Source organism: Ctenocephalides felis, unplaced genomic scaffold, assembly GCF_003426905.1.
Source record: "Ctenocephalides felis isolate EL2017-DRISC unplaced genomic scaffold, ASM342690v1 CF-g0.4_SCAFFOLD_01886, whole genome shotgun sequence".
In the NCBI taxonomy this organism is placed as follows: domain Eukaryota; kingdom Metazoa; phylum Arthropoda; class Insecta; order Siphonaptera; family Pulicidae; genus Ctenocephalides; species Ctenocephalides felis.
In genome coordinates, this window is record NW_020538040.1 from 39,059,328 (window position 1) to 39,083,830 (window position 24,503).

General features: G+C 28.3%; 2 protein-coding genes across 4 annotated transcripts in view; both read right to left on the reverse strand.

Moving 5' to 3' along the window:
• The window catches only part of LOC113378145 (protein ultraspiracle homolog), a 152,768-nt gene extending 148,407 nt beyond the window's left edge, over nt 1-4,361 (reverse strand). Inside the window, exon 1 of the mRNA XM_026618671.1 lies at nt 4,088-4,361. Coding sequence (XP_026474456.1) covers nt 4,088-4,106 — 19 coding nt within the window. The 5' untranslated portion in view covers nt 4,107-4,361. The remainder of the gene's footprint in view (nt 1-4,087) is intronic.
• A 1,655-nt stretch (nt 4,362-6,016) lies between these two features.
• Nucleotides 6,017-24,503, reverse strand: part of LOC113378852 (kelch-like protein diablo) — a 206,713-nt gene continuing 188,226 nt past the window's right edge. Inside the window, exons 1-10 of one of the 3 annotated variants that reach the window (XM_026619476.1) lie at nt 13,316-13,453; nt 13,060-13,136; nt 9,982-10,591; nt 9,405-9,663; nt 8,841-9,042; nt 7,967-8,110; nt 7,221-7,373; nt 6,891-7,080; nt 6,446-6,633; nt 6,161-6,185 (exon numbers count right to left, since the gene is read on the reverse strand). In XM_026619476.1, the coding sequence (XP_026475261.1) occupies nt 6,161-6,185; nt 6,446-6,633; nt 6,891-7,080; nt 7,221-7,373; nt 7,967-8,110; nt 8,841-9,042; nt 9,405-9,663; nt 9,982-10,590 (1,770 nt within the window). In that variant the 5' untranslated portion in view covers nt 10,591; nt 13,060-13,136; nt 13,316-13,453. Of the gene's footprint in view, nt 6,186-6,445; nt 6,634-6,890; nt 7,081-7,220; nt 7,374-7,966; nt 8,111-8,840; nt 9,043-9,404; nt 9,664-9,981; nt 10,592-13,059; nt 13,137-13,315; nt 13,454-24,503 lie in introns of those variants that run through there. The other 2 variants (XM_026619474.1, XM_026619475.1) reach the window with 2 other exon arrangements.

A 24,503-nucleotide genomic window follows, 5' to 3' on the forward strand; every position in this document is an offset into this window, starting at 1 on the left:
CAATGTTAACCACATCTAAACATATATTTTACCAAATATTGGGTTTCATACTAGCATACAAGGATGTTTATGATTTAATTATAAATAATTCACATTAAACAAACGATGCTTATTACATCCTTTGTAAAGAATATCATTCAGCGATTTACCAAAATGAATATATAATTACTATATCATTACCAGTAAAAAAGTGAATTTTAAAAATTTAAAAACTATTCGCTAATTTTTGTTGAGCAACTCATTTTTTCCAAAAATCTGGAGATTAATACAAACTTGCCCCAAGGCGATAACTACTTAAACGTTGCAAACGTTAAACAATTTTCAATTTTTTTTTTAATTCAGATAAAATTTATTATATATTTTCACAGTGATCTCAGAACTACGTATTATATGAGTTGTGATTACTATAGCACATCTTAACCTAGAATTCTTCTCGATAAGGTAACTCAGCGGTCAACTACTCTTCTTTATATGTATAAACTATATATACATTTATATATATATATATATATATATATATACATATTATATATATATATATATATATATATATATATGATATAATTAGCAGTTCATTCGTTGAAAGAAAAACATTATTAATTATACGTTTCGACACTTGATGAGCGTCATCATTCAGCAGATCAACCAGAACAAAAGCAACTTCATTGTTGATTGTGTTTTGAGAAGCATATCTTTTGCTTAAGAAGCATGATGTCCTCTGCTTTAATTTTTTATTTAATTTTTTCAGTTTATGTGTTTATATATGTTGCAGCAATGACCACGAAATGCGATTTTTAATTTAGATTATATACGAGATCTATAACCTCAAGTAGAAATTTGATGTTATACTGCTTGATATCGAGCAAGACGAGGTTGGGATCAAACCCGGAACTAGCAAACTTTCGTAACCTTTGCACCACGACGGATTAATTGATATGATATGAAATATTCTTAAAGAATTCGAATAAAATACTTAAAAGATACTGTAATGTATCTTCTTAATGTAATTAACAAATATCTTTCAATAACATGATTCTTCATTGTGATTTTCCATGAACGTTTCGTTTGAAAAAAGTTGTTTATATTATTAAATAATAAAATTAGACATGGTATTTTGATAACGCAATTAAATGTATGTTGATTTTTTTTTTAGAATATTGTGATTCAGTTTTTGGGGGTTGTTGCAGTAGATAATGCAGGATTAGAATTTTTATGCTTTTATAAATTACAATCTCTCGTTATATAGAGGAAACAACATTCAGTAATTTTGGAGGATAATTATATAAGGGATGAAGGTCGAAAGGTCACCCAGTGGCAATAATAATAATCCGTTTCGTATGGAGCTTATAGAAGTGAATTAATAGTAGTACTGTTGCGAAAATTCAAAATAACCCACAAAAGTAAATGTAATACAGTAGAACCTGGATTAACCGGACTAATTGTTGTCGATAGGCATCTGGATAATCCAATGTATAAATAATAATATTTTTTTTATATTTCTAACAGCAATCAGAACCTTACGTCCTATGAGCTGTTGGGCTGAAACTTCTCCTTACTTCATATTTTTTAGATGGTAACTCAATGGTTAATCCATCCATATTTGATGATTTTTGTTATTAGAATTAATCTAAGAGGGCTGACTTTTTTTATTGGTGCAGGAATGCCGGGCAAGGGCTATTTTCACTTGGAAACATATTGCTATCTATATTTCCAAGTGAAAATCGTTGTCACTGCTGCCTGACAACAGGCTGCTCAAAGCGGATATCGAACCCGGGACCTCTGAAACAAGTCCCGTCGCTCTTAACCGCTTACCTACAGGCGAGCCCTATCAAAATGTTAATGGATTCTCCATTATTATTCAGATATATTTAGATTATATTCAGATAGGGGGCGTTTTCTTCTTAGGATTAGAAACTAATATTCATGTATTAGTAACTGAAACACATTTGCTGTGTTATATACAATAGAAGAGACTGGGTACGGTTGTGCCAAGGTACGATAGTGACAATCGTCATCACAGCTAAATTATACTGATTTTGAGATAGGGTCCAAAAACGAGAAAGGTGATGTATGATGATTGTTCGGACAAGTTTTCATTGTTGCATTGAGTCGGCGCCCTACATTAACATGATCTGTAGACCGAATTGCTTTTAAAAAGCCAAAAGTAAGTTTTCAATTTCGATTTCTTGTAATATTAATATTTACTTGTATGCAATTAAATCAATTTATTTTTCATTTTGCTGTAAGTTGAACATTAGTAGTTATTTACTAGCAATTAGTTTTATATGACATGTTTTATTTGTCTTTTTCGAGCAAATAATAAACAGATAAAAAAATATAACTTAACTTTGTAAGATAAAATATAAAAGAGAAAGGGAAAGTAAAATTCTATACAATAAAACTCGGTTCTCATTTGAAAAATTATGTTTTGTTATATATTGTTATATTATATCTATTAATTATTATGTTGCGTTGTGACAATAAAAGTAGTGACTAAAAACTATTTAGATGTTTAAAGCTATTATGTCCCTCGGGAGTGGACGGTTGTGACACTCACCCTTTTCTTATATAATTTGCTTTTATGACTAATCCATTGTATTTAAAGACAGTATTTCAATATTTCCACGTAGACAAATGTTCAAATTACCATATAATTTTTTTTCTCCCAGGTGACTGGTAAATTAACAAAATTTTGCTGATCGAAAAAAGTAGAACAACCGTACTTAGTCTCCCTTATACTGTAAATCATACTTAAATAAGTACTTAAAAATATCACAAATATAATTATTCCATTAGTTTTGAGAATCGTGTTTCCTTCTGAGTCTTTTAATTTACAAGAAAGGCTTCAAGATCGAGAAGGCCTAACGCGAGGTCTTAAAATTTCCTTAATATTCGCTCTACATATTTTCAACATTTGTGTTGATATATGCAACAATTATGATTCTATAGATTAGACGGAAAAAATATTGTTGATATATTTTAAACCTGTCGGTAAAACATATTTCCACCTGATAAAATTAAGTTTATTATTGTACACTTATGACTGACCTATGATAAGATAAGGGCTATTGTATATACAACACAATTATTATAACTTGCGTTTGGATGAATTCTATTAGTATTTGATAAATTAAAGAAACATTTAATATTTATATATAACTTCTTTTGCAAATCAATTGTGTACGCTATAACATATTGTTATATATAAGTTTAAATTAATATAAGAGAACTTTATAAGATATTAAGTCTATTAAGGGGGTCTTCCTATGTGACGGCCTGTTTTTTTAAGGATATTTTAGAATTTTTTTTCTACGACCAGTAAATAGTTAGAGCTTCAAGTTTTTTATCATTTATTAATACATATTTGGACAGTATAAATATAAAATTTCAGCTAAAAAAATTTAGTCCAACTAGAGTTACAGCGCTCTAAAACCCCCCCCTCAAAAAAAGAGCTCCCACTGTCCACGATTCCGGCTGATCGGCTTATCTGACCAAAAAAAAATAAACGGCGTTTAATTTGTAGGCTTAAAAGCACGGAATGAACTACAATCAAATAAATACAAAAAAAATTGGATGTTTTATAGACATTTGAAATAAAAGTTGCAAATTAGGCGTTTTTTTTTTTTTGTTTTTTTTTGCTATAAAAAATCGAAGTTTTGAAATTTTTGATTGATAATAGATCATTCATGCGCTTAATATATTGAATGTGCCCTGTAAATTCCAAGTAATTCGGTCCAGCCGTTTCTGAGATACAATGGAGACAAGTTTGAAAAACACAGTTTTGAGAAAAAACGCGTTTAAAGATAAATGATCGTTGTACTATATACTATATGTATACTTTTTTTTTTCAATAACAATTCCCACCTGTAAATAACGTCGTCAAGGACGCGGTAACATAGCGCATTTACAGAAAATCACATCAGTATTATTCTTAAGTAAAATAAGGATTTTACACTGTAAATACCAGCGAAAAACATCTTACTAAAGCTGGTTATACCAAAAAATGCGGTCACTTACAATGCCCATGACAGTGCCATTGGCCTTTCGAACCGCAAATTAAAAACTATGAATAAAAATGATCACATACCTCTGTCTGCACTTTCCATTATTGTTCCACTAAACTAGCAGTATCACTTTTTCACTTATTTTAGCTTTTTTGAACTGAACTTTAATAAAGCAACATTATTTAATATTTGTATAAACATGGCCGCGTACTGTCACTCTGTAAGGTCGATGAACTATCAACTATTTCCTTCAACAAACTCATGAATTTCGTTCATTAAACGATTTATTTTGAATTAACATAACGCACTACTTAACGATAAAATAAAAAACTTGTTAAAAGTAATTGTGCAACATAATTTTAATTTAAAATTTATTGTAACCTACATAAAATAATATAAACTAGACAAGAACGCACGTTTCGCATTTGACGCAGCGGCCGTGGGCGGCAGCACCTCACGGCGCTTATGTCACGTGACCGTTAGTAAACAACAGGCGTCAAATTTAATTTGACCCCCGAGCGTCAACTTATCACAATTATTGGATGCTACTCAGATCGCCTGGTTGCGTCTCGAAGGCAAACTATTTCTATATTCACATTCGAAAAGTCGAAACAATTTACTAAAATTAAATAGTCTGAACATTTTTAATTTGATTGTTCAGTATTTATTCCATAACAAAATTATTTTTAAACATAATTCTTACTAGTATTCTGAACAAACATTCTACATAACTGTTGACTGTTATATATCAAATATACCAATAATATTAACTGATACATTGGTATAAAACTATTACCCTACAAGATTAATTCATTCAGTCATGTAAACAATATACTAATAAAAATTTATCACAATAAAGTTGTTACCAATTGCAATCTTTCATTTTATAATATGTTGTTGCTATCATTCAACTACATATTTGATCAAATATCAAAATTATCATGAAACACGTTTTTCAGCTTAGATATGTTACAGCCATTTGAAATGTGACTCAAACATTACAGAGACACAGTACAATCTTTATTGATTATTAGCATCGATTTTTATTATACTAAAGTAAATGCTAAAAACCCGTTTTTGGTTCGTATCCTTATTTACAAAAGATATTATAATTTTAGCATGATTTAAAGTTTATCTATAGTATTCAAGAATCTAATTGTAAGATTCAATGAAGGCCCTGTTCTTGAGAGTTTTTAAACCAAAATTCATATATCAAAAATCCTGTGACTACTTTCTCAATAAGAATAACTTATGAAATAGTAGTGGAATTACACAAGATTTATATTATTTTTTTATGTAATTAATATTTCTATATAAATATTTGCTATTCATTTATTTAGTATTTTGAAAAAATAATTTTGACTTTGAGTCATTAAAATTAATTTTCAGTTACATTTTTCCAACATAGTTTATAATTTATCATCCCATGATAATTTGAAATTGTTGATATTTGATTTATTGTTGATGTGTTCTATGTCAAGTTTGATTTGAATTTAATTAACATATTTATGTAAAAGTATATAACTTGGAATAACAGGTTGAAAAATGAAAAACATTTGGTTAAAATATTCTTGCATTACAAATAAGGTACAAGAACATATATTTATTATTTAGAATAATTAACTACAGCTGCTTAATAAAATTTATGCTTATGTATATATCAAATATATCAAATAAAATATCAGATATAAAAATATTGTCCACCGAACCATTAATAATAAAATAATTAAAAAAAATAAATATAATTTTCATATACTTCTGTACATAATCAATATAAAAAATGTTAATAGTTAAAATTATATACAATTTAAATAATCAGTTGATAAAATAGAACAATAAAGATATTGCTCCAGAGAGCTTAACAATTATTAATTATTATTAAAGAGCAAATTTAAATGTTTCTAATATTCACCATTTGTTTGATAGTGGTGTTTCATAATATGACTTTATGTCAATTACCTTTGTTTAGGCAATAATATTATTTATAATATTTGTGAGTTTTATGTACACACAGTGAATCAATATTTGTCTTTTTATCATTAATATTACTATCAAATAATCATCTACTATAAATCTTCATAAATATCTGTTGTGATATATATATATTTATGTATATATATAGAATCTGCTTCTAGAATTTAAGGTTGCTAGTTTGGTCATACAACAGAGTCTTTTCTTATCCTGGAATTACAAACAAAAGAAACATTATAAATAATAAAAATGATAAAAATTCCTGTTAAAAAATATGGACCTGTATTTTTTAACTTTATGTGATATATTAAAATTTCAAGTCCAATTTTCAAGCCACTTATTGTTAATTAAATGATGTATAAAATGATAAAGAATTCTTATGCTCATCTAATATATTATTGCCTTTCAGATGAGAATGCTACTTATATGATTATCTTCACCAGAGTAATAAAAATAGTGTAAATAATTACCACATATAGTTTTCAGTTTGTAAAGCGCGCATTACACCGACACCTCCGCCAAGTCTTCTATAATTCATACAGCCATAAAGTCGCCATTGGTTACTTTCAGGGTCATATACTTCAATAGTTTTTAAATATGCAGTTCCATCAAAGCCACCCACAGCATATAATTGACTATTAACTACTGCTAATCCAACCTATAAGAAAATATTATGTACATTCAATATAGTCATATGAGATTGATGTTCTCAATATTACTGTATTGATCAGTATTAATTTTCCAAACACTAGTCAATAATTTTAGGTAAGGTAAAATTTATGTTTGCAGATAACTCCATAAACAAACAGCTTTCAAAAATGTGTTAATAAGATTAAATTTTAAATGTGAATTTATATTTATGAAAATAGCTTTCATAGATAATTAGAAAGTAAATAAAATATATTAATTCCTTACTCCACTACGCCTACTAGTCATGGCAACTATCGGACTCCACTGATTTGTATGCGGATTATATCGTTCAGCACTACTTAATTCCATACAATCATCCCGTCCGCCCACTGCATAAATTAAGTTATTGAATACAGCACAACCTAAGTGTTTGCGTCTTGTAGACATTGGACTCACAGGAGACCATTTATTTTGCCTGCAAGTATGTTATTTTAATATATAATGTGAAATGAAAGCACATCATGTATATATTTTCAATTAATAATTAAATTAAACAATTAAACAATTAATTAAATGAATTTGTTGGACAAATATGTAAAATACACAAAACTATACCTAGGGTCATATCGCTCCACTGTGTTGAGAGGACATTGACCATCAGACCCACCGATGGCATATAAAAATCCACCCAGGACAGCTACAGCCACACCTAACCTGCGTGTCGTCATTGGTGCAACTTTACTCCACTTATTTTCCTTAGGGTCATATCTGTATAAAAAATAAATAAAATTATTTACTATTATCTACCAACATATAGATTATATATTTCCATACATAATATATACACCAAAGAAAATTGAACAAAAAAATTAATGCACTAAAACACATGTTAAATCATATTAAAATCATTTAGTATTTCCCTAATTTCCCAATATTCATTTTTTATAATTTAATAAGTTTTTCTTTATAAAAAAATTATTTTACAAGCAAAAAAAAATCTGTTCAGTAACTACAAATCAAATAAAATGTGTTGCATTTCTACTTGTTGAAATTAAAATAGTCTTTACAATAATGAAAATATTTTTTCACATATTTATCTAAAAACAAATTATAAAAATAAACATTGTTAGATAAACCATAAAAAATCTACAATTAATCCTTACAAAAAAGAAAATAATAATTGGATGTCAATTTTATATTTTTACTTTATCAATTATTTATAGATAGTCATAAATTATACTAAAATTTTTTCTTCAAAAAATCTGGAGTGTAGAAATGACCTCCTTAATAACTACAGAAGTGTAATTTAATAAGTAAAGAGTAAATTACATAATAAAATTCTAAAACAATATACTAATAACCTTTCAACATGATTTAAACATTGCACTCCATCCTGGCCTCCAACAGCATACAGGTAACCGTCCAAAACTGCAACACCCACACTCGTGCGACATGAAGTAGTAGGAGCCACATCACATGACCATTGATTAGTTTGTGGATCATATCTGACAAAGTAATCAAAAGTATTACAAACTTCTGATGCTCTCATTAAAACATTAGGTTATAGCTATATCATGTACAGTATTGTAACATTTTTTTACCATCTTTTCAAACAAACTTTTGTTTTTATTATTGTGAATTGTAAAAAGCAAATATTACTTTGAAACATTACATACACAAAAGGTGTACATGAATATAATATAAGAATATCAATTTAAGAAAAAAAAGACAATTCTATTCAATATTATCAAGTAGTCAAGAGATAGAAGAGTAATTGGCAGTCAATTACAGATTTTACTTTTCATTAATGTTAGATTACTTACAATTAGTAAGGCAATAAACACATATGATTCATCCTTCATGTAAAATTATGTAATAGATTCTAAAAATTTAACTTTAAGTAGTAACAGAATGAGACAAATTAGTAAACATAGTTTTCTATATTTTGTAAACTCTTATTCTGTATGAGCCAAACAATATTTTCAACTCTATTTAAATAGTATTTAATTGAACCCTTTGCAATTTGATTCAAGCTTGATCTTTTTAAGATCATGAAAATGAAACAAACAGATCAATATATAATGCAAAAAACAGATTCTCTTTGAAAAAATTAGTCAGAAATAAAATATTTGAAGAAAGTTCAATACCTCAAAATAATAGATTTAACGCATGTAATTGAAAAGTGCCTCATAGGTAAATCATACAATATAATTATTTAAATAAAAAACTATTCACCTCTCAATACTGTTTAGATAGCTTTGGCCATCATGCCCTCCTACAGCATACAAAAGATCATTAAGCACGGCAACACCAACTCCACACCGGCGTTTGCTCATTGGAGCAACCATTTTCCAATCAACAGTTTGAGGATCGAAACGTTCAACAGATGCAATAGCATCTCCACTGCACCAGCCACCAACCGCAAATAAAACTTCACCTATCATAATTTTTTTTTTTTTTTTAATAATTGATTGCAAATATTTGTAATAAGATAGGCTTTAGGAACACATGTCAGATATTTTAATGGATATTTGTAAAACCAATCCCTTAAGTATTATCGGACTATAAAAAATAGTTGAATTATGAAAACTAACTACAATAATGAAAAACTGAAATATAGTATTGAAATAAAATAATTTCAGAGCAAATACATTTGTTTCACTTTACTTCTGATTAGCTTCAGTTGCTAAAGTTGTTCTAATGATAATAATAAAATAATCTAAATGATCTAATAACGAAAATTAAAAAAACTAATGCTAATAGCTATATAACTTATCCTACTTATTTCTGATACATTACCTCGCCTTGTCGGTTTTCTAGGCCTTGTTCGGGGGCCTTGCATTAAAGGCCTCTCTTGTGGCAGTAATAAATAATTTTTGGCTTCATCGACAAGATCTCTACATGCCTCATCAGATCTAACTAATAGATCTGACCCAACGGTGCCAACCAAGAATTTGGCATTTAATAAAGGCAGGCGGACGTGTTGTAATACTTGAGATAAGTGTTGCCTTCTTTCCGAAACATTATATTTCACCCATGACATAACAGCACTAAATACCTGAAAAATAAGTAATTTGATTCATCAAAAAGAAATATCACTGTAGTTTAAATTTCCTATAAAATCATAATAAAGTGATACTAGCCAGCATGTTTTTTGTTAATTTGTATTCAGAAAGTTAATTCAACTTACTACAAACAAAGCAATGGTATTTACATTGAAACAAAAATTAATTATGATCAATAGATCAAAAAATTTAGTAAGTTCTAAAAAAAACTTAGATATTGTTCAAAGTGGTTTTACCACGTTTGCACAAAATATCAAAAATAATGATTTTCTAAGAAAATATGTGTAGATTAAGACAAATTTGTTTCCTACCTGCTCTTCTGTTCGCACATTGAGCTCATCACTTGAAATAATATCAACTAACTGTCCGATAGGTAACAATAGGAACTCTTCACTTTCCATGACTTCTTGAAAATTATGTTGTGTGAATTTGTCAGCAATTCTCAACAACTCACGGCAAGAATGTGTATCAGCAAAAGCTCGGATCCCAAGACAGTTACTGGGATCTAATTGTCTTTTCAAGAATTCACAACATATATCCTGTATTTCAGCTAACTGAAGAAGGCAGGCGGCTGGCAGTAAGGTTTGCACATTTGCTTCTTCAACAACAATATGTGATGTATAACAAAAATCCACAAGCAATTCCATTGCTGCTTCGTCAATATCCCTTATAGTTACTTCTGTTTGCCGAGACTCTGCCAGCTCTCCAGTAAACATAGCCCGAAAATAGGGGCTGCATGCTGACAGAATAACCCGGTGGGCAAATATTTTACGTGATCCCACATTCAGCACGACGTCACAAAGTTCACGATGCCTTCTCAAAACATTCAATTCTGTTAGCGTTCCACGTGGGTGCTTTTCTGATGTATGCGATAGGCGAGCTGGTGATGGTGGCCGCTCGCCCATGATCATATCTCCCATCCTGAGATAAAAATAGCATTTTTATGTTGTACAATTTAATTTGATTTAATTTGTAACGTTTGAGGAACTTTTAACTATTTTAGCAGATCCTGGAAAAATAAATAAATGATACATTATAATAAACTAATAATTTGTCTGCCACATCTGCATAAGATATGGATAAACCGTTTTTGATAGTTCAACAACTAATAAATTGCTGTTGTGTCCCTTCTGGTTTTTAGGAAAAAAAAACTGTTTCAACCAAGATGTGTAAGAAACATACAAAAATTTACCATTTAGCATCTAGCTATAAAGTATTTGATATACACATGTAATTATCAGATTTAATATACTAATTTTAACTATGCATATAATTGTGTTTACCCCAATTTTGGGTTCCCTTAATTTAACTACATTAGTGGAACTTTGAAATTTTGCTCATAAACTTAGAAACTACATTTGCATAACAGTTAATTTAAGGTAATTAGCTAATTAAAAGAAATATTCAAAATAACACTAAATTAGTATGATTGAAACTACCTTTACTAGAGATTTGGAATTTTTCCAGTGATTTCCAAAACATGTAATGACTTCTAAAATATCTAATGACGGTAATCTTTGATTATATAAATATAATATTTAGCTTATGAAATTAATGATCAGATTTTTTAAATGAATTTAAAATTGTGAACTCAGAATTATTTGAAGGTACCATACATTTCTAAAAAGTTAAAAAATTATCACGATGCTCTATTTTTAATAAGTTTAATAAATATATGCTAGTTCAAACTCACTCCAAATACAATATTAATATTTATTTCAATAAATATATTGTGTTCAAAATGCATTTGAATTTATCCAAAAGTTTAAAAAAATATTGCATTTATATGATATGATTTTACAAATCACAAGACATTACTTACTTCTAAATGAACATTATTCTTTATAAGGATGAAAAATCAAACTAAACTCCTCGAGGAAATTGTTACAATACATATGAAAATTATAATGTACTACATTAATAATACAAAAAATTTAAAAACGTAATACCACTTAAAAATGAAACAATTGTAAATAAACCAATCTCATTAGATAAAGTATTATATATGTAAAATAATATAGAGCCAAATATAAACTTCCAAATATAGTTTAAGTTTCTATTTATTTTCATCTTTGTAATTTACTTAGAGTTTGGCATATGCAGATAAAATGAAATAGTTTAGCAAGTAGAATATTCACTCACGTTCTAGTTTAATCTAATGAATAAATGTTTTCTATGACTATTGAATGCAACGCCAGTGGATTAATTCAATATTGTATGAACATCTTCTTTTAATTTCATTTAGAGCTGATGAAATATTTACTAATAACTAATGAAATATTAAATGTGTCATGAAGCTGCAAAAATTCTAAATGTAACGTAAAGTTATGATAATTAGTTTGGCATATTCGAATCAAATGAAATACATTAACAAGTAGAATACTCACTCATACTCTAGTTCAAACTCAACATGCACTCCACAGACACAATATTTAAATATAATCTAATGAATAAATGTTTTGTATGACTATTAAATGCATAGCTACCTATACAGTAGATTATTCCAATATTGTATGAACATATTCTTTGAACTTCATTCATAGGTGATGAAATATGTACTAATAAAAAATAAAAAATATTAAATGTGTGATAAATCTGCAAAAATTCTAAATGCAATGAAAAGTTATAAAAACTATCATTGCAATAAATTTGAGATATATCGAATTTTAAATGTTAATTTTCAGAAAATAAAAAAAATGTTGAAACATCACTAGCTCATACATCCATCGCAATCTTATGAACATAAATGACATATTTAGTAGTGTAAAGTATATAAATTAGTTTAACAAAGTAAAATTTCATTTGTATCCTTTATATTTTGAGTCATTTTAAAAGATGCTAACGTACTGACAGTTAAAGTTAATCTGAATAACTAAAATCAATAAAAAATATTTTTTATTCTTATTTATAAAATAGGCAAGAGAATAATCACTGCTCTAATAGTTAAAATATGATTAAAAATTGAGCAACTAATTTAAATTGCACAATCCGGAAAAAGAATTATAAACTTGCATATTTAAAAAATTTAATATAATATAAAAAATAAAATTGTTACTAATAATATAAAAAGCATTTTACCATTGCGCATACATTTTCCAAAAAAATGTTTTATTATTCACTGGCTTGTGTTACACATTATCACAGTTGCCTGAACACCTGTTCGGGACAGAATGAATAGCTTTTCCATTAGCATTGTGTTATATGCATGAAAAACTTTATGAATCAAACATCTCAAAGCAAATTTGAGATTAGAGCTAGTGTAGAGTATGCAGAATCACTATCTACAATTGCCATGTTATACCTTTGATAAGCTACACAATAAAAGTTCTTCTCTTCGTGTTCTTAAGATGTAAAGGACAAAATATGAAAAAATTATAGTAAATTATCACCTGATAGTGGAAATTCTTGGCGGCTGACCCAACTGCAACCGCAGAGGGGGGGACGCCCAACCCCATACGCTGTCAATCTGAGAATCAGAAATTATATTTCGTTATTATAAAAATTATTTATTACTGCTGATTGTAACATTAAAATGACTATAAAAACTACACTCATCATCTTGTGACTACCAAAATATCACATGATTGATTCGAACAAGCAATATTTTCAATACTAATAACCATTTAATAACACTTTATATCGCACCTTTGTAGTTATAATTATACGGAGACGAACATATAAATCGACACTAATGGAGTTGCAAATTATTTTAATTCTAACTGAGTGTAAACACTTTTGTTATGACATCTTGCAAGTAGGTGTAGGAATGTAATGAGCAATTACATATTTGACAGCAGGGAAACGATACTTGTGGAACGATATTTTGTCCGTTTATCGATATTGTATTTGTCATCAGGCAACACTGAATTGTTGCAAACGCTTGAAATCAAAAGAGCGCGAATTTTAAATAGTGTTTGATAATGAAACTTGTAATCTTTAGTTTAAGTTAGACAAAAAAAGCATTTCTTGAAATTCAGTTAAGTTCTACATGATAAGTATAAGTATAACTATAATGTATAATATATATATATATATATATATATATATATATATATATATATATATATAAAAAATAATTTAGGATTACAAGAAGGGTTGCAATTGTGTAAACGGTCACGTGTCAACTGTTTGAAACCACTCATTTCAACTACTGTTAATTTTTTAAATTATTAACTTTTTTGTTATAATTTTATCTGTACCCTTGTAACGTTGATCAATAAATTATAAAAAAATAATAGGAAAAGAATTGATTGCCTTTTTTACAATGTTTTGAAAGTGACCTAAAATTCATGCCTCTACACTAGAATACCCCCTTGAATTGTGAACCTCTGGTCCTAGAAATGTATAACAAAATTATAAACTCTAAATTCTGTTGCCACAAATGACTTACATGACTTAAATTTCATTTAAATCTAAGTGGAACTTCGTGGTCAAAAGTTGAAAAAACTTAAGCTAGTACACGTGCTGGCGTTTTTTGAAATAATCAGCACAATAGCTTATAGCAATTTTTTACTATCTGATTGCTGTTTAATTATTGTTAAAAAAAATTAAATGAATGGATAAATTTTGGCTCACACAAACTTTTTCAATTTTGGTGTCAAACGATTCAGAGAGAGTTGAAGCGTCCATAAAAGATACAATCAACAAATAAGATTTTCTGGTTTAATTCTAAACATATAATTTTCCTTCGGAATATTAAAAACGTACAATTGTATTTGAAATATAATATCAATAATTAGTATCAAACAATACATAATATATAGTACATTACGCTACCCTGATTTGTTTATTTGCAGTTTATACAATCGTTACTTTAAAAACTTAAACTTAAATTAAAAATAAATTTTATGGTTCTATGATTACGAATCAAATGTCAAATAAAATTTAGCAAAATCTGATATAGGTCTGACATTTACTTTTATTTTTTGACGGAAAATGACTTTTTACTGCTGTGTGACAGTCGTGAATCCTAGTATATTTAATTATATAAATGAAGCTAAATCTAACTTAACTTAACTGAAATTAGTTTAGAGTATATTTTAAAAAAAATGGATGCTTTAAAATCCAAGTCTTCCTCTTGCATTCGACCACCGATACAATTTAATCTATGGCATCGCACTCCACAAACAAATATTGGTAAGTATAAACAATAATAAATATAAATTAAAATATAATAGAAAATAATGAATAATTATTATTTGAATATGAAGAGCAAGTAAACCGATTGGAAAATCTGCCTAAAATTGATGGAGTACAAACACGTGTCCAAAAGTTTGAAAATGTGGAATTACGATCAGATGAAAATATTCCAGCCATTAATGTTCCTATTTTGTCCATGTCAGAGGTAAATCTATATTCATACAATATAACAACATCTAAATCGAATATTATCATATTAATTTATATGCAGGTTATATGTCGAAAATATTAATCTAACGATCGATTAAACGAACGTTTTGATTTTTAAAGAGATCAAAAGTTTTTATTTTTTTTTTAGAAAATTTGCAATAATAAAATTATCAAGTAATTTACCATGTTACAATCTTGGTTAAAAACGCCAACTTTTGATGGAACTTGCCAACACACTTTAGTGGATATTTTTAAAGGAGTGTCTCTCAAAGTCGACCGATTTTTAAATTTTTAAATTTATAGTACAACAAAATGTCTTAGTTCTGAAAACCTTAGACAATTGGTGTTTTTTTACTGAGGTCCTAAAAAATTTATTTAGTTTAAATAAGAAAAAAGTTAACCTAATAACCGAAGTATAGATAAATTCACCAAAGCTCTAGGTTGCACTTAAAAGCTCATAATTTGCAAACGACGCTTTGGATATTTTTTTCCAAATTTTTTCAAGACAGTTAAGGCCAATACTACTATTCCGTTGTGTTTATGTTTTTTAAAAATGTATTTGAAATCCATACGTTTCGGCAAACATTGTAGCCTTCATTCAGTGGAATATAGTGTCAAAATTTGGTATCTTTATATTAAAATTGATGAAAACACTATTGCTCCATAGTATATATTAAATTGTTATATATTGAAATCATATTCAATATATATTTATAAAAATAATTTTATGATTCATTTAAGATGTTGGATTCACAATTATCACGAAAGCAAACTCATATAATGTCAACTTTAGTTCCGGATGTTTTAATAAAGAATCTCGTTGAGTTGAATGAAAAATGCCAAATGCAGTTTCCTGGAGTTTTACTATATATCGGAATATCAGGTATGTTTTTGCAATTAAAAGTACAAAACAGAACAACAATTTTTCTTTAAACTAATTTCCTTGCCAAGTAAACCATATTCAAAACAAGTATTTTTTTAAAAGTCAAAAAAAAACATAAACTGGTTGATAGATGCATAAGTAATATCAGGTCTTTGATCAAAGATTTTGGTAAACGTACAGAATTCCATGAAAATAAACCGATTCTAAAATAATATTTATGTATTAATATCTTAAATTATATATTAATTTTTTTAAGGATTCGGAATACTGACCGAGAAGTATAACAACACAGGAAGAGGTGGAACATATAGATTGACATCAACTGTTAACAGTTATCTAGGAGCCATGATTGAAGTAATATACGGTCATGGTGGAGATGTATTAAAATTTTCAGGCATGTATAAATTATTGTGAATTTAAACCAATATAAATTTAATAATATCATAAAACTCTTTTTTCATTCAGGCGATGCTTTATTGGTTCTCTGGAAATCAAATTCAAAAGATAGTTTGACAAATTTGGTTCATGTGGCTATAAGTTGTGCTTTATTTATTCAGCAAGCTTTGGGTTCATACGAAACTGATGTCGATATAGAATTGAAAGGTATAAAAAAAATTTCATTATAAATGTATATAATTCTGTAAGTTGCAAATATAATGTCTCTAAGTATTGATATGAAGACATAAAACATTTTCTGGCAGTTTTATTAGTAAATTTTTTTTATGCAAGTAGTGTTTATTAAATATCATTATATTATAATTTCACACTAAGATTTTTGAAAAAATAAAAAGTTTGAAAATAATTAGATTTCGTGAAGTTGAATTTTGAGAAATCTCATATCTTGTTGCGGAATTCAAATTTTATAAAATAAGAAATCATAATTAAGTGAGTAATTATTAGTCCAGTCATTTAAGCTTAAATCAGGTAAGAATCTCGGAATTCGAGATACCCAGCTGCAAGTCTGTAAATACTTGTACATTGACACTAAAAAGTTGTCTCAAAGCCTACATGTGGTATTGACACCTACCATATGTAGGTTTTGAGACAACTTTTTAGTGTCATTATACAAGTATTTACAGACTTACAGCTGGGTATATTGAATTCTGAGGTCAACTTACCATAATGACTAGACTATATATATATAATTGATGCATATAATAATTAATTACGAAAAATTTCAGTAAAGATGGCAATAACTTCGGGTTTTGTGATATTTGGAATAATAGGACAGAAGGATAATGTAAATAAACATTTTGTACTTTCATCTGATGGCATAGAAGAGGTAACTTATAGGATTTATATATATTTTTTATTAGCACCAATCTGATATTCACATGAACATTGATAATTTACTAATATGGTATAATCAGTTGAGTCAAATCGTTGTAATACTTGCAATGTCTGAAAGGTTTGTGTCATAGTGCCTGAAGGCAAATTTTTAAAATTTTCTCTATAACAAATATCACACAAAAAAAATTTAGAACTATTGAACATTAAAACTTTATAAAAATATTGAAAATTTTGTATTTATTTTAAAAATTTCCTCAATTTTGAATATTTAATAAAAAACTTTATAGCATTTCGTAACAGTACTTATATGTACTGGCACGATATCTAAAATTTAGTGAAAACAATGCTATATATATTAAATTTTATTTATTTGGTGAAATATTTGATCAAATCATTATGGCCATTTTTTCTATGTTTTGCCTATAATAAGATGACCGATTTGTTTTCAGGGCCTTTCACGCTACCCGCACAAATTTAATTTATTTTGAATTATTAAAATCGGTTGAGTAGCTAACTAAACCTAAAAATATTTAATGAAATTTGTAAAATACGACTATAATATATTTATATAAGTAGATTCGCCAAGCGGAGAAGATATGTTTTTTCGGAGAAGTGATTTTGACTCAAACTGCATGGCAACATTTATTGCCTAAACATTATGACTTTTTAAAAAGAGAGAAGGGGCACATCAAGGTATTTAATTGGATTTAAAATAACTTAATATTAAATAATGTAAGGAAATGCTTTACTATTTCGTAGATTATACTCAACTAAAAAACTACTCATATTGTATAAAAAATTGAAGCTTTTTTGATTATAGGTAAATAGAATTGTGATGAATCCAAAGAATACAAACAAAACTGTGATTCGCTATCAAAATCGTCCTTTGCGATTAAGTAAGTATATATTAGATTAAAAATTTAAATATTTTATTTCAAACTAACAAGTGGTTCTCAAAATTATTGATCAATTTTAATGTTCAATTAAAGAAAACCATATATGTATACAAATGCTCCAGTAAAAAATATAACGTTTTATGAAAAAGACAACACCTGTCCCAATTATTATTTTATAAAAAATCTGACAAATAAGTCATTTACAAAATCCTTCTTTATTTTTAGCAAAAACCTCACTGAAATTAGAAGGCGTTGATGATCTTCCTGAAAATCTATTCCAACAAGTTTCCACTACTGCTCTAAATAAAGCAGTTTCCATGGAAGCAAAAGTTGCCAGTATTATATCCGGTAAAAATTTATAAAAATAAGAGTTAAAGTTATTGTTTAATACTTTTCAATTATTTTCAGTTAGACCCTGCGTAGCAAAATCTAGTGGAAAGTTAGCAAAATATTTAAGACAATATATACCCAAGCCAGTTCTGTTACAAGTAAGTATAATTTGTCATATATTTTATTTATTGTAAAAATATTTTGGAATGGTCATATTTTAATGAATTTAGATCGAAGCAAATCAATCGTTGGAATATTTGACTGAAATGCGTCAAGTAACAGCAATGGTCGTCAAATTAGTTCCAGATGTTTGTTCTTCATCCAAAGTTGTCAGGCTTGTTGATGAAGTTTATCTTTTAATATGCAAGTATGGATCTCGTAATATGATAGCACAATAGTAATTTTCAATAATTATAATTAGAAAAATATCGATTAATCTTTATCTTTAGGAAAGTCGTGTTCTTACATATATTTTTTTATAAAGCAAATTAAGAAAACCAGAAAATTTAAATTTATTTCTATTGATTTGTGAATGTCTTTGCTTAAAGTTTTTCACCTGTTTTACCAGATCATTTAAAATAATCTTATGTTTGTTTCAATTTTTAGTGCATGTGCTTCTCATGGTGGACGTGTGAATCGTGTATCTCTATTTAATTTAGATGTACAATTTTTGGTAATTTTTGGATTAAGGGGAACTAGGCAAGATCAAGAATGTCGAAGAGCTTTGGAGTGCGGATATACCATCAAGAAAAAATGTGAACGAATAACCGGTGTGCGAACACTGGGCCTCGGAATTACAACGGGTACATTAATAACTATACCTTTATTATCGATTGATTAAAATAGAACGATAACAAATGCAATCAAGCGTGAATATGATGTAATTGCAGAAATATTTAATTTAAAAGTTGTTGCATTGATTCGACAAATATTTGCATTTTGAATGCACGCTTTCGTGACACAGAATTTTGTAAACAAAATTTTGCTAAACGATTGTTTCGTAAAAGCTAAGCAAATGTTTCACACTTAGTAATTACTGGAAAGATTTTAATATGTATAATTATGTTAGTAAAGATTTTTTATGATCAATGAATTCATGGGTGTAGCTAATATTTCGGGATTTTATAATTCCGAGAAAAATAACGACTATCTTGTAATAAGCCAATAATGATAAGCCAATATAATTCCCTTTAATTGAAATTCCTTTTTCTTTTTGTCTATGCAAGATATCCAATTTAATTTCGCATGAATGTGCATGCCTATATTAACTAAGGTGACCATATTTTTTTGTATAAAATCCGGGACGAATTAGAATGTGTGTGAGAGAGGGGGGGGGATAAAAACTTAAATGCACATTTTTCCGTTCAAATTTTCTAGTTGAAAAATATTTAAAACATTTTTAAAAATCCGGGACAATCCGGGACAAAACACCTAAATCCGGGACAAATATTGCTTTTAGAAAAAGCCGGAACGCAAGGCGGAAAATCGGGGCCAATACTGTCCCGGCCAGGCAGTTAAACTCAATATTAAAATTAATGAATTGCCAATAAGAAAATGTGGTCTGTTATAATGTTTTATCAAAGATACAAATCAATATAATTTACTAGTAATAATAATTTTGATATGCCATTGTAAACACCATAATTCCTCCACAGAGTGAAGAAAAATGTTGTACATGTCAATTTTTAAAATTGCCTTTGTTCTGAATTAAATCTTATTAAAAAATGAACAATATAAAAGCCCAAGAATAATATCTAGGAAAAAAACAAAAATATAAAAGTTGTCAATATCTAACAATAATGATAAGTGGTAAACATGATACCGTCCTGGTTTTCACTAATATTAAGTAGATTGCAAAATGTCCCATACGTGTTTTTAGGTATAATCTTGATTTAGGTTTATATTTGTGTAAAAATATATAAATTGATAAAAATGACTAAAAAACTAATTGATAATCCTGCTATAATAAATCTCTGAGAATGAAACAATACTATAGTGTTATAATAATATGAATAAAATAAACTATATGAAATATGGAATTTATTTATTTTGAATATAAAAGAATAGTATCATTAACTTTTGATAATCATTGAAATTTATAGGATTAGTATATTGTGGAGTAATTGGGCACCCTTTGCGCAGGGAATACTCGGTACTAGGAAAACCGATATACAAAGCTTTGGAAATTTCGCATATGTATTCGTCAATTGTGAGTATTTAAGTAACTATTATTAAAATTCAATTTATTGTTATTCGGCTATTTCTTCTTATGTATTAATTCAAATTATGACAGGTAGCATGCTGCCGTACAACCATGTTGGGTGCAAAAATATCACTGCACTACTTCATTGAGCAACCTTTAAAAAATGTTAAGGTATGCAATAACTTCTTGTTTTTCATTTTCATACAATGTAAATTGTTTTACAGTTTGAGTATTAAATTAAGAAAAACAAAATAAACGATCAAATAATAATAGAAATATAATATGGTATTTCTCAATGCTGCTAAAAATATATAAATTCCACGGTAATGTGAAAGAATAAAAAATTGCAGCAAGTTTCCACACTGTTATTGCATTACGATAAAAATTAAATTCAAAGTAAAATTGTATAATTTTATCAATTTTTTCAATAATATAAAATTTTACCAAACACTCCAATGGATCTATAAAAGAGGCAAAGATACATGTATCCATCGGAAGCTAATTCGTATCCTTCAAAATATTTGTTAAATTTATTATCTAACCAAGAAAAGAGTAATTTTGATCACTTTAATATATTTCATTTTTTTTACCAATTTAAAACAATGAATCGATAAATGGTGTTAATGTTCTGAAATATTAAACCATTTATCGATTCATTTTCTTGTATGTTTGTATCATTTTAATACAAAGAGATAAATATAGAGACTTGAACTTTATATGAGGTGTGCATAGAATATTTACGGAGTCGATTTTATGCAAAAATTGTTTCTGACAAGTAAATCTAATTGGTTACTAATGTGACATTTACTTTTTACTAAATTTTGACGCGTTCTTCCAGAATTTTTTTTTAGATATGAGGGATGCCAGAATTAAATTAGTAAATATCAATCTAATCTCATTGTTTACCGTAATTAAAATTATTTGTGCAAATAGGAAATATGCTAGTATCTGAGATTTTGCCAAAAATGGGTAGAATAATATCAATACTATTAATCTCGCAACTTGCGAGTGTAAAGGGTTAATATTAATGTTATTTAATTTTTAAAGGCTGCAAAGGACATAACAGGACCAGTTTATGAATACGAGGCAAATGCCGATCCAAGTGCGCACGTTTATGAGGCAGAGACCTTGCCGCTATTAGGCCGAGAGCGAGAGATCAGGGTATTTTTGGATGGTCTTAGAATGACAGGAGGAGCTGATTCCAAAGATTCTAATAGCTCTGAAAGAGAATTCTCTGCTATTTTATTTCATGGTAGTTTCTTTAATATTTCATTTGCGATGTATGAACAATCGATTCTCAACAGAACGGAAGCATTTTAACTCGACGTTAATAATGCTTAATTTTATCTAGGTCTTGCTTGTAGGTAAGTGATTAGAATAACTGGATCAAAAATCCAGAGTTTGATCACGATTTTCACTTAGAAATATTGATAGCAATATCTTTCCAAGTGCAAATGGCCCTTATCCGGCATTACTGCATCAATAAATAGTCGCACTATTACAGAAATTGAAATAATAATTTATCACAAAGAGACGGGGCAACTGTTTCAGTTGCCATCTGAAGTATTAAGTCTTTCCACTCGCGAACTGCGAAATTTATATGAATTTTGTCGCATGCGGCATCCGAGTCGAAAGGGTTAAATCAAATCAGTCTCTCTTAACAGGACTCTTAAGTTCTGTTTGCTATAAAAAAAATCTACCTATCGTACGTCTAGTTGGTTGAAAAATAATATGATATAAAAATAATTGATGTTAGTATATTATATCATGAAAATGCTTTATAATTTAACCAGTTAACTGAGATCGACTAGTATACTCTATAAATTCCAAATTTTGCACATTGACGAGGATATTCTCCACGAAGCTGTACTGTAATGTAACAAACAAATACAAAATATAATCAGTTTGAGATATTCTCACGCGTCTCAGTATGCAAGGTAGATGAACTTTACTAATTCGAACAATCAGATATTTATTTTTTAAACTTCAGGAAGTACATTGTGTCGCACATTGAACAATAGCATGTTCCGCTGAAGAATTTGAATTCTTACTTTAAGATGTATAAAATTTGTGTAATATATGCTTATGATAATCAAATACGTAAAAATATATACATAACATTTATCAACTCATATTTTTTATCTAGGGGCTGATTCTGTCATAAAATAGACCATGCTATGTAGCAATTTTCATATAAAATAGTACTAAATACAAACAAAAACCAAGTGGTTGCTCTGCAGTCAGGCGTTTTAGATGAAAACCTAACCTACAAAATGCACAAATGTCAAAGAAACAATGTTATCATAACTGCAAAATAGAACATATAGATAAAAAATATAAGATATAATATCATAGATAAAGAAGTATTGCATATAATAGTAGAAGTATAAAGCTCTTACTAAAAGTCCGCAATTATGATAAAAAAAAGATTCATTTAAAAAAACTGTTTTTTATTGTATCCTTGAATAGCCCCCCCCCGATGTCCCGGATGCTAATCCCCCCCCCCCGATGTGCCGGATTAGCATAACTGAAAATTGCCGTCCCGGATTTGACTTAAAAAATATGGTCTGCTTACTAATAACATATGAGTGAAGTTGTTAACATAGCAAATACATGTCATTTTGACAGTATTTAGTACCATTTTGTGTGAAAACTGCTACGTAACGTAGCTATAACATTGGCCTATTCTACGGTCCCCAATATCAGTGGTGCAATTACTCTGTCATTAACAAATAATCTTGTCATGGTTAGTAGCTTCAAATTCAGGGTGCCACAGTTAACTGGTTAAACGAATGGGTGTTACCTATAAATTTCGGACTAGATTTAAGTTTAACTGTTTCCTATGATGCAGGTGATGTCCGCGTTGGAAAATCTCGTCTCTTAGATCACATCGTAGCAAAGGCGCACGATTTGGGCTACGATCTTGCTACGATTGCTTTGCAACATCCGGAACCATTTGCCGTAGCGCGAGGATTGCTAAAAAGACTTTTACAGTTGGAGGATTTGATCAGGCCGACGGAGCTTCAAGTTAAAATGAACGAACTCGCTAAACGTTTGCCAAGCGCCATGAATTTGTGGTATCTCAACGAGGTTTTACAGGTAATAATATGATAATAAAAGATTTATTCAGTTACTTGCATATATTGAAAATGCTATTTTAAAGCCAATACCAAGACAATAAAATTGATATTATACTTTTAATAACATAAAGTTAGAATAATACTTTCTTTGCGATATTTTTTTTGACTATCAATAACTATTATTGAAAAAGCACTTTGAGCAAAAAATACCAATATAATTTTCGATATCACAAATGTATACATTGTGCAGTGGAATTTATATTTAAGCTTAAAATATGAAAGTTTAAATTCTCATTTTTAGACTGAGCGAATACTGATAAACTAATATTTATATATTGAATGTTATTGTTATAATATATATATATATATTAAATATTTTTAGACAAAGTTTTCTAAACCACCAAATGTGGCGACTTCTGAAGAGGAACGAGCGCAGATGCGCGAAGAAGTTTATTCCGATATGGTTAATTTGGTTAGTATTCCCTAATCATAGATAGAAAAATAGTAATAACCTAAATTACTTTTTTTAATTTAAAGATTCATTTCAATATTTAAAATTCAAGAGTGAATCTTGAGCCTTCGCAGTAAATAATCTATAATAATTATCTATTAAGGATTTTGAAAAGTTTTGTTTATTGGTATGGAACCCAAAATGCAAGTCCTATTACAAATCTGTCAATTGATTAAGTAATGGCCGTTTTTAACTTATTTACTGACACATCTTCAAAATCAAAACTTTTTAATATTATTTAATATTCAAAACATTAACATTTTAGTCCATACTTAAAATTATCTGAAATTT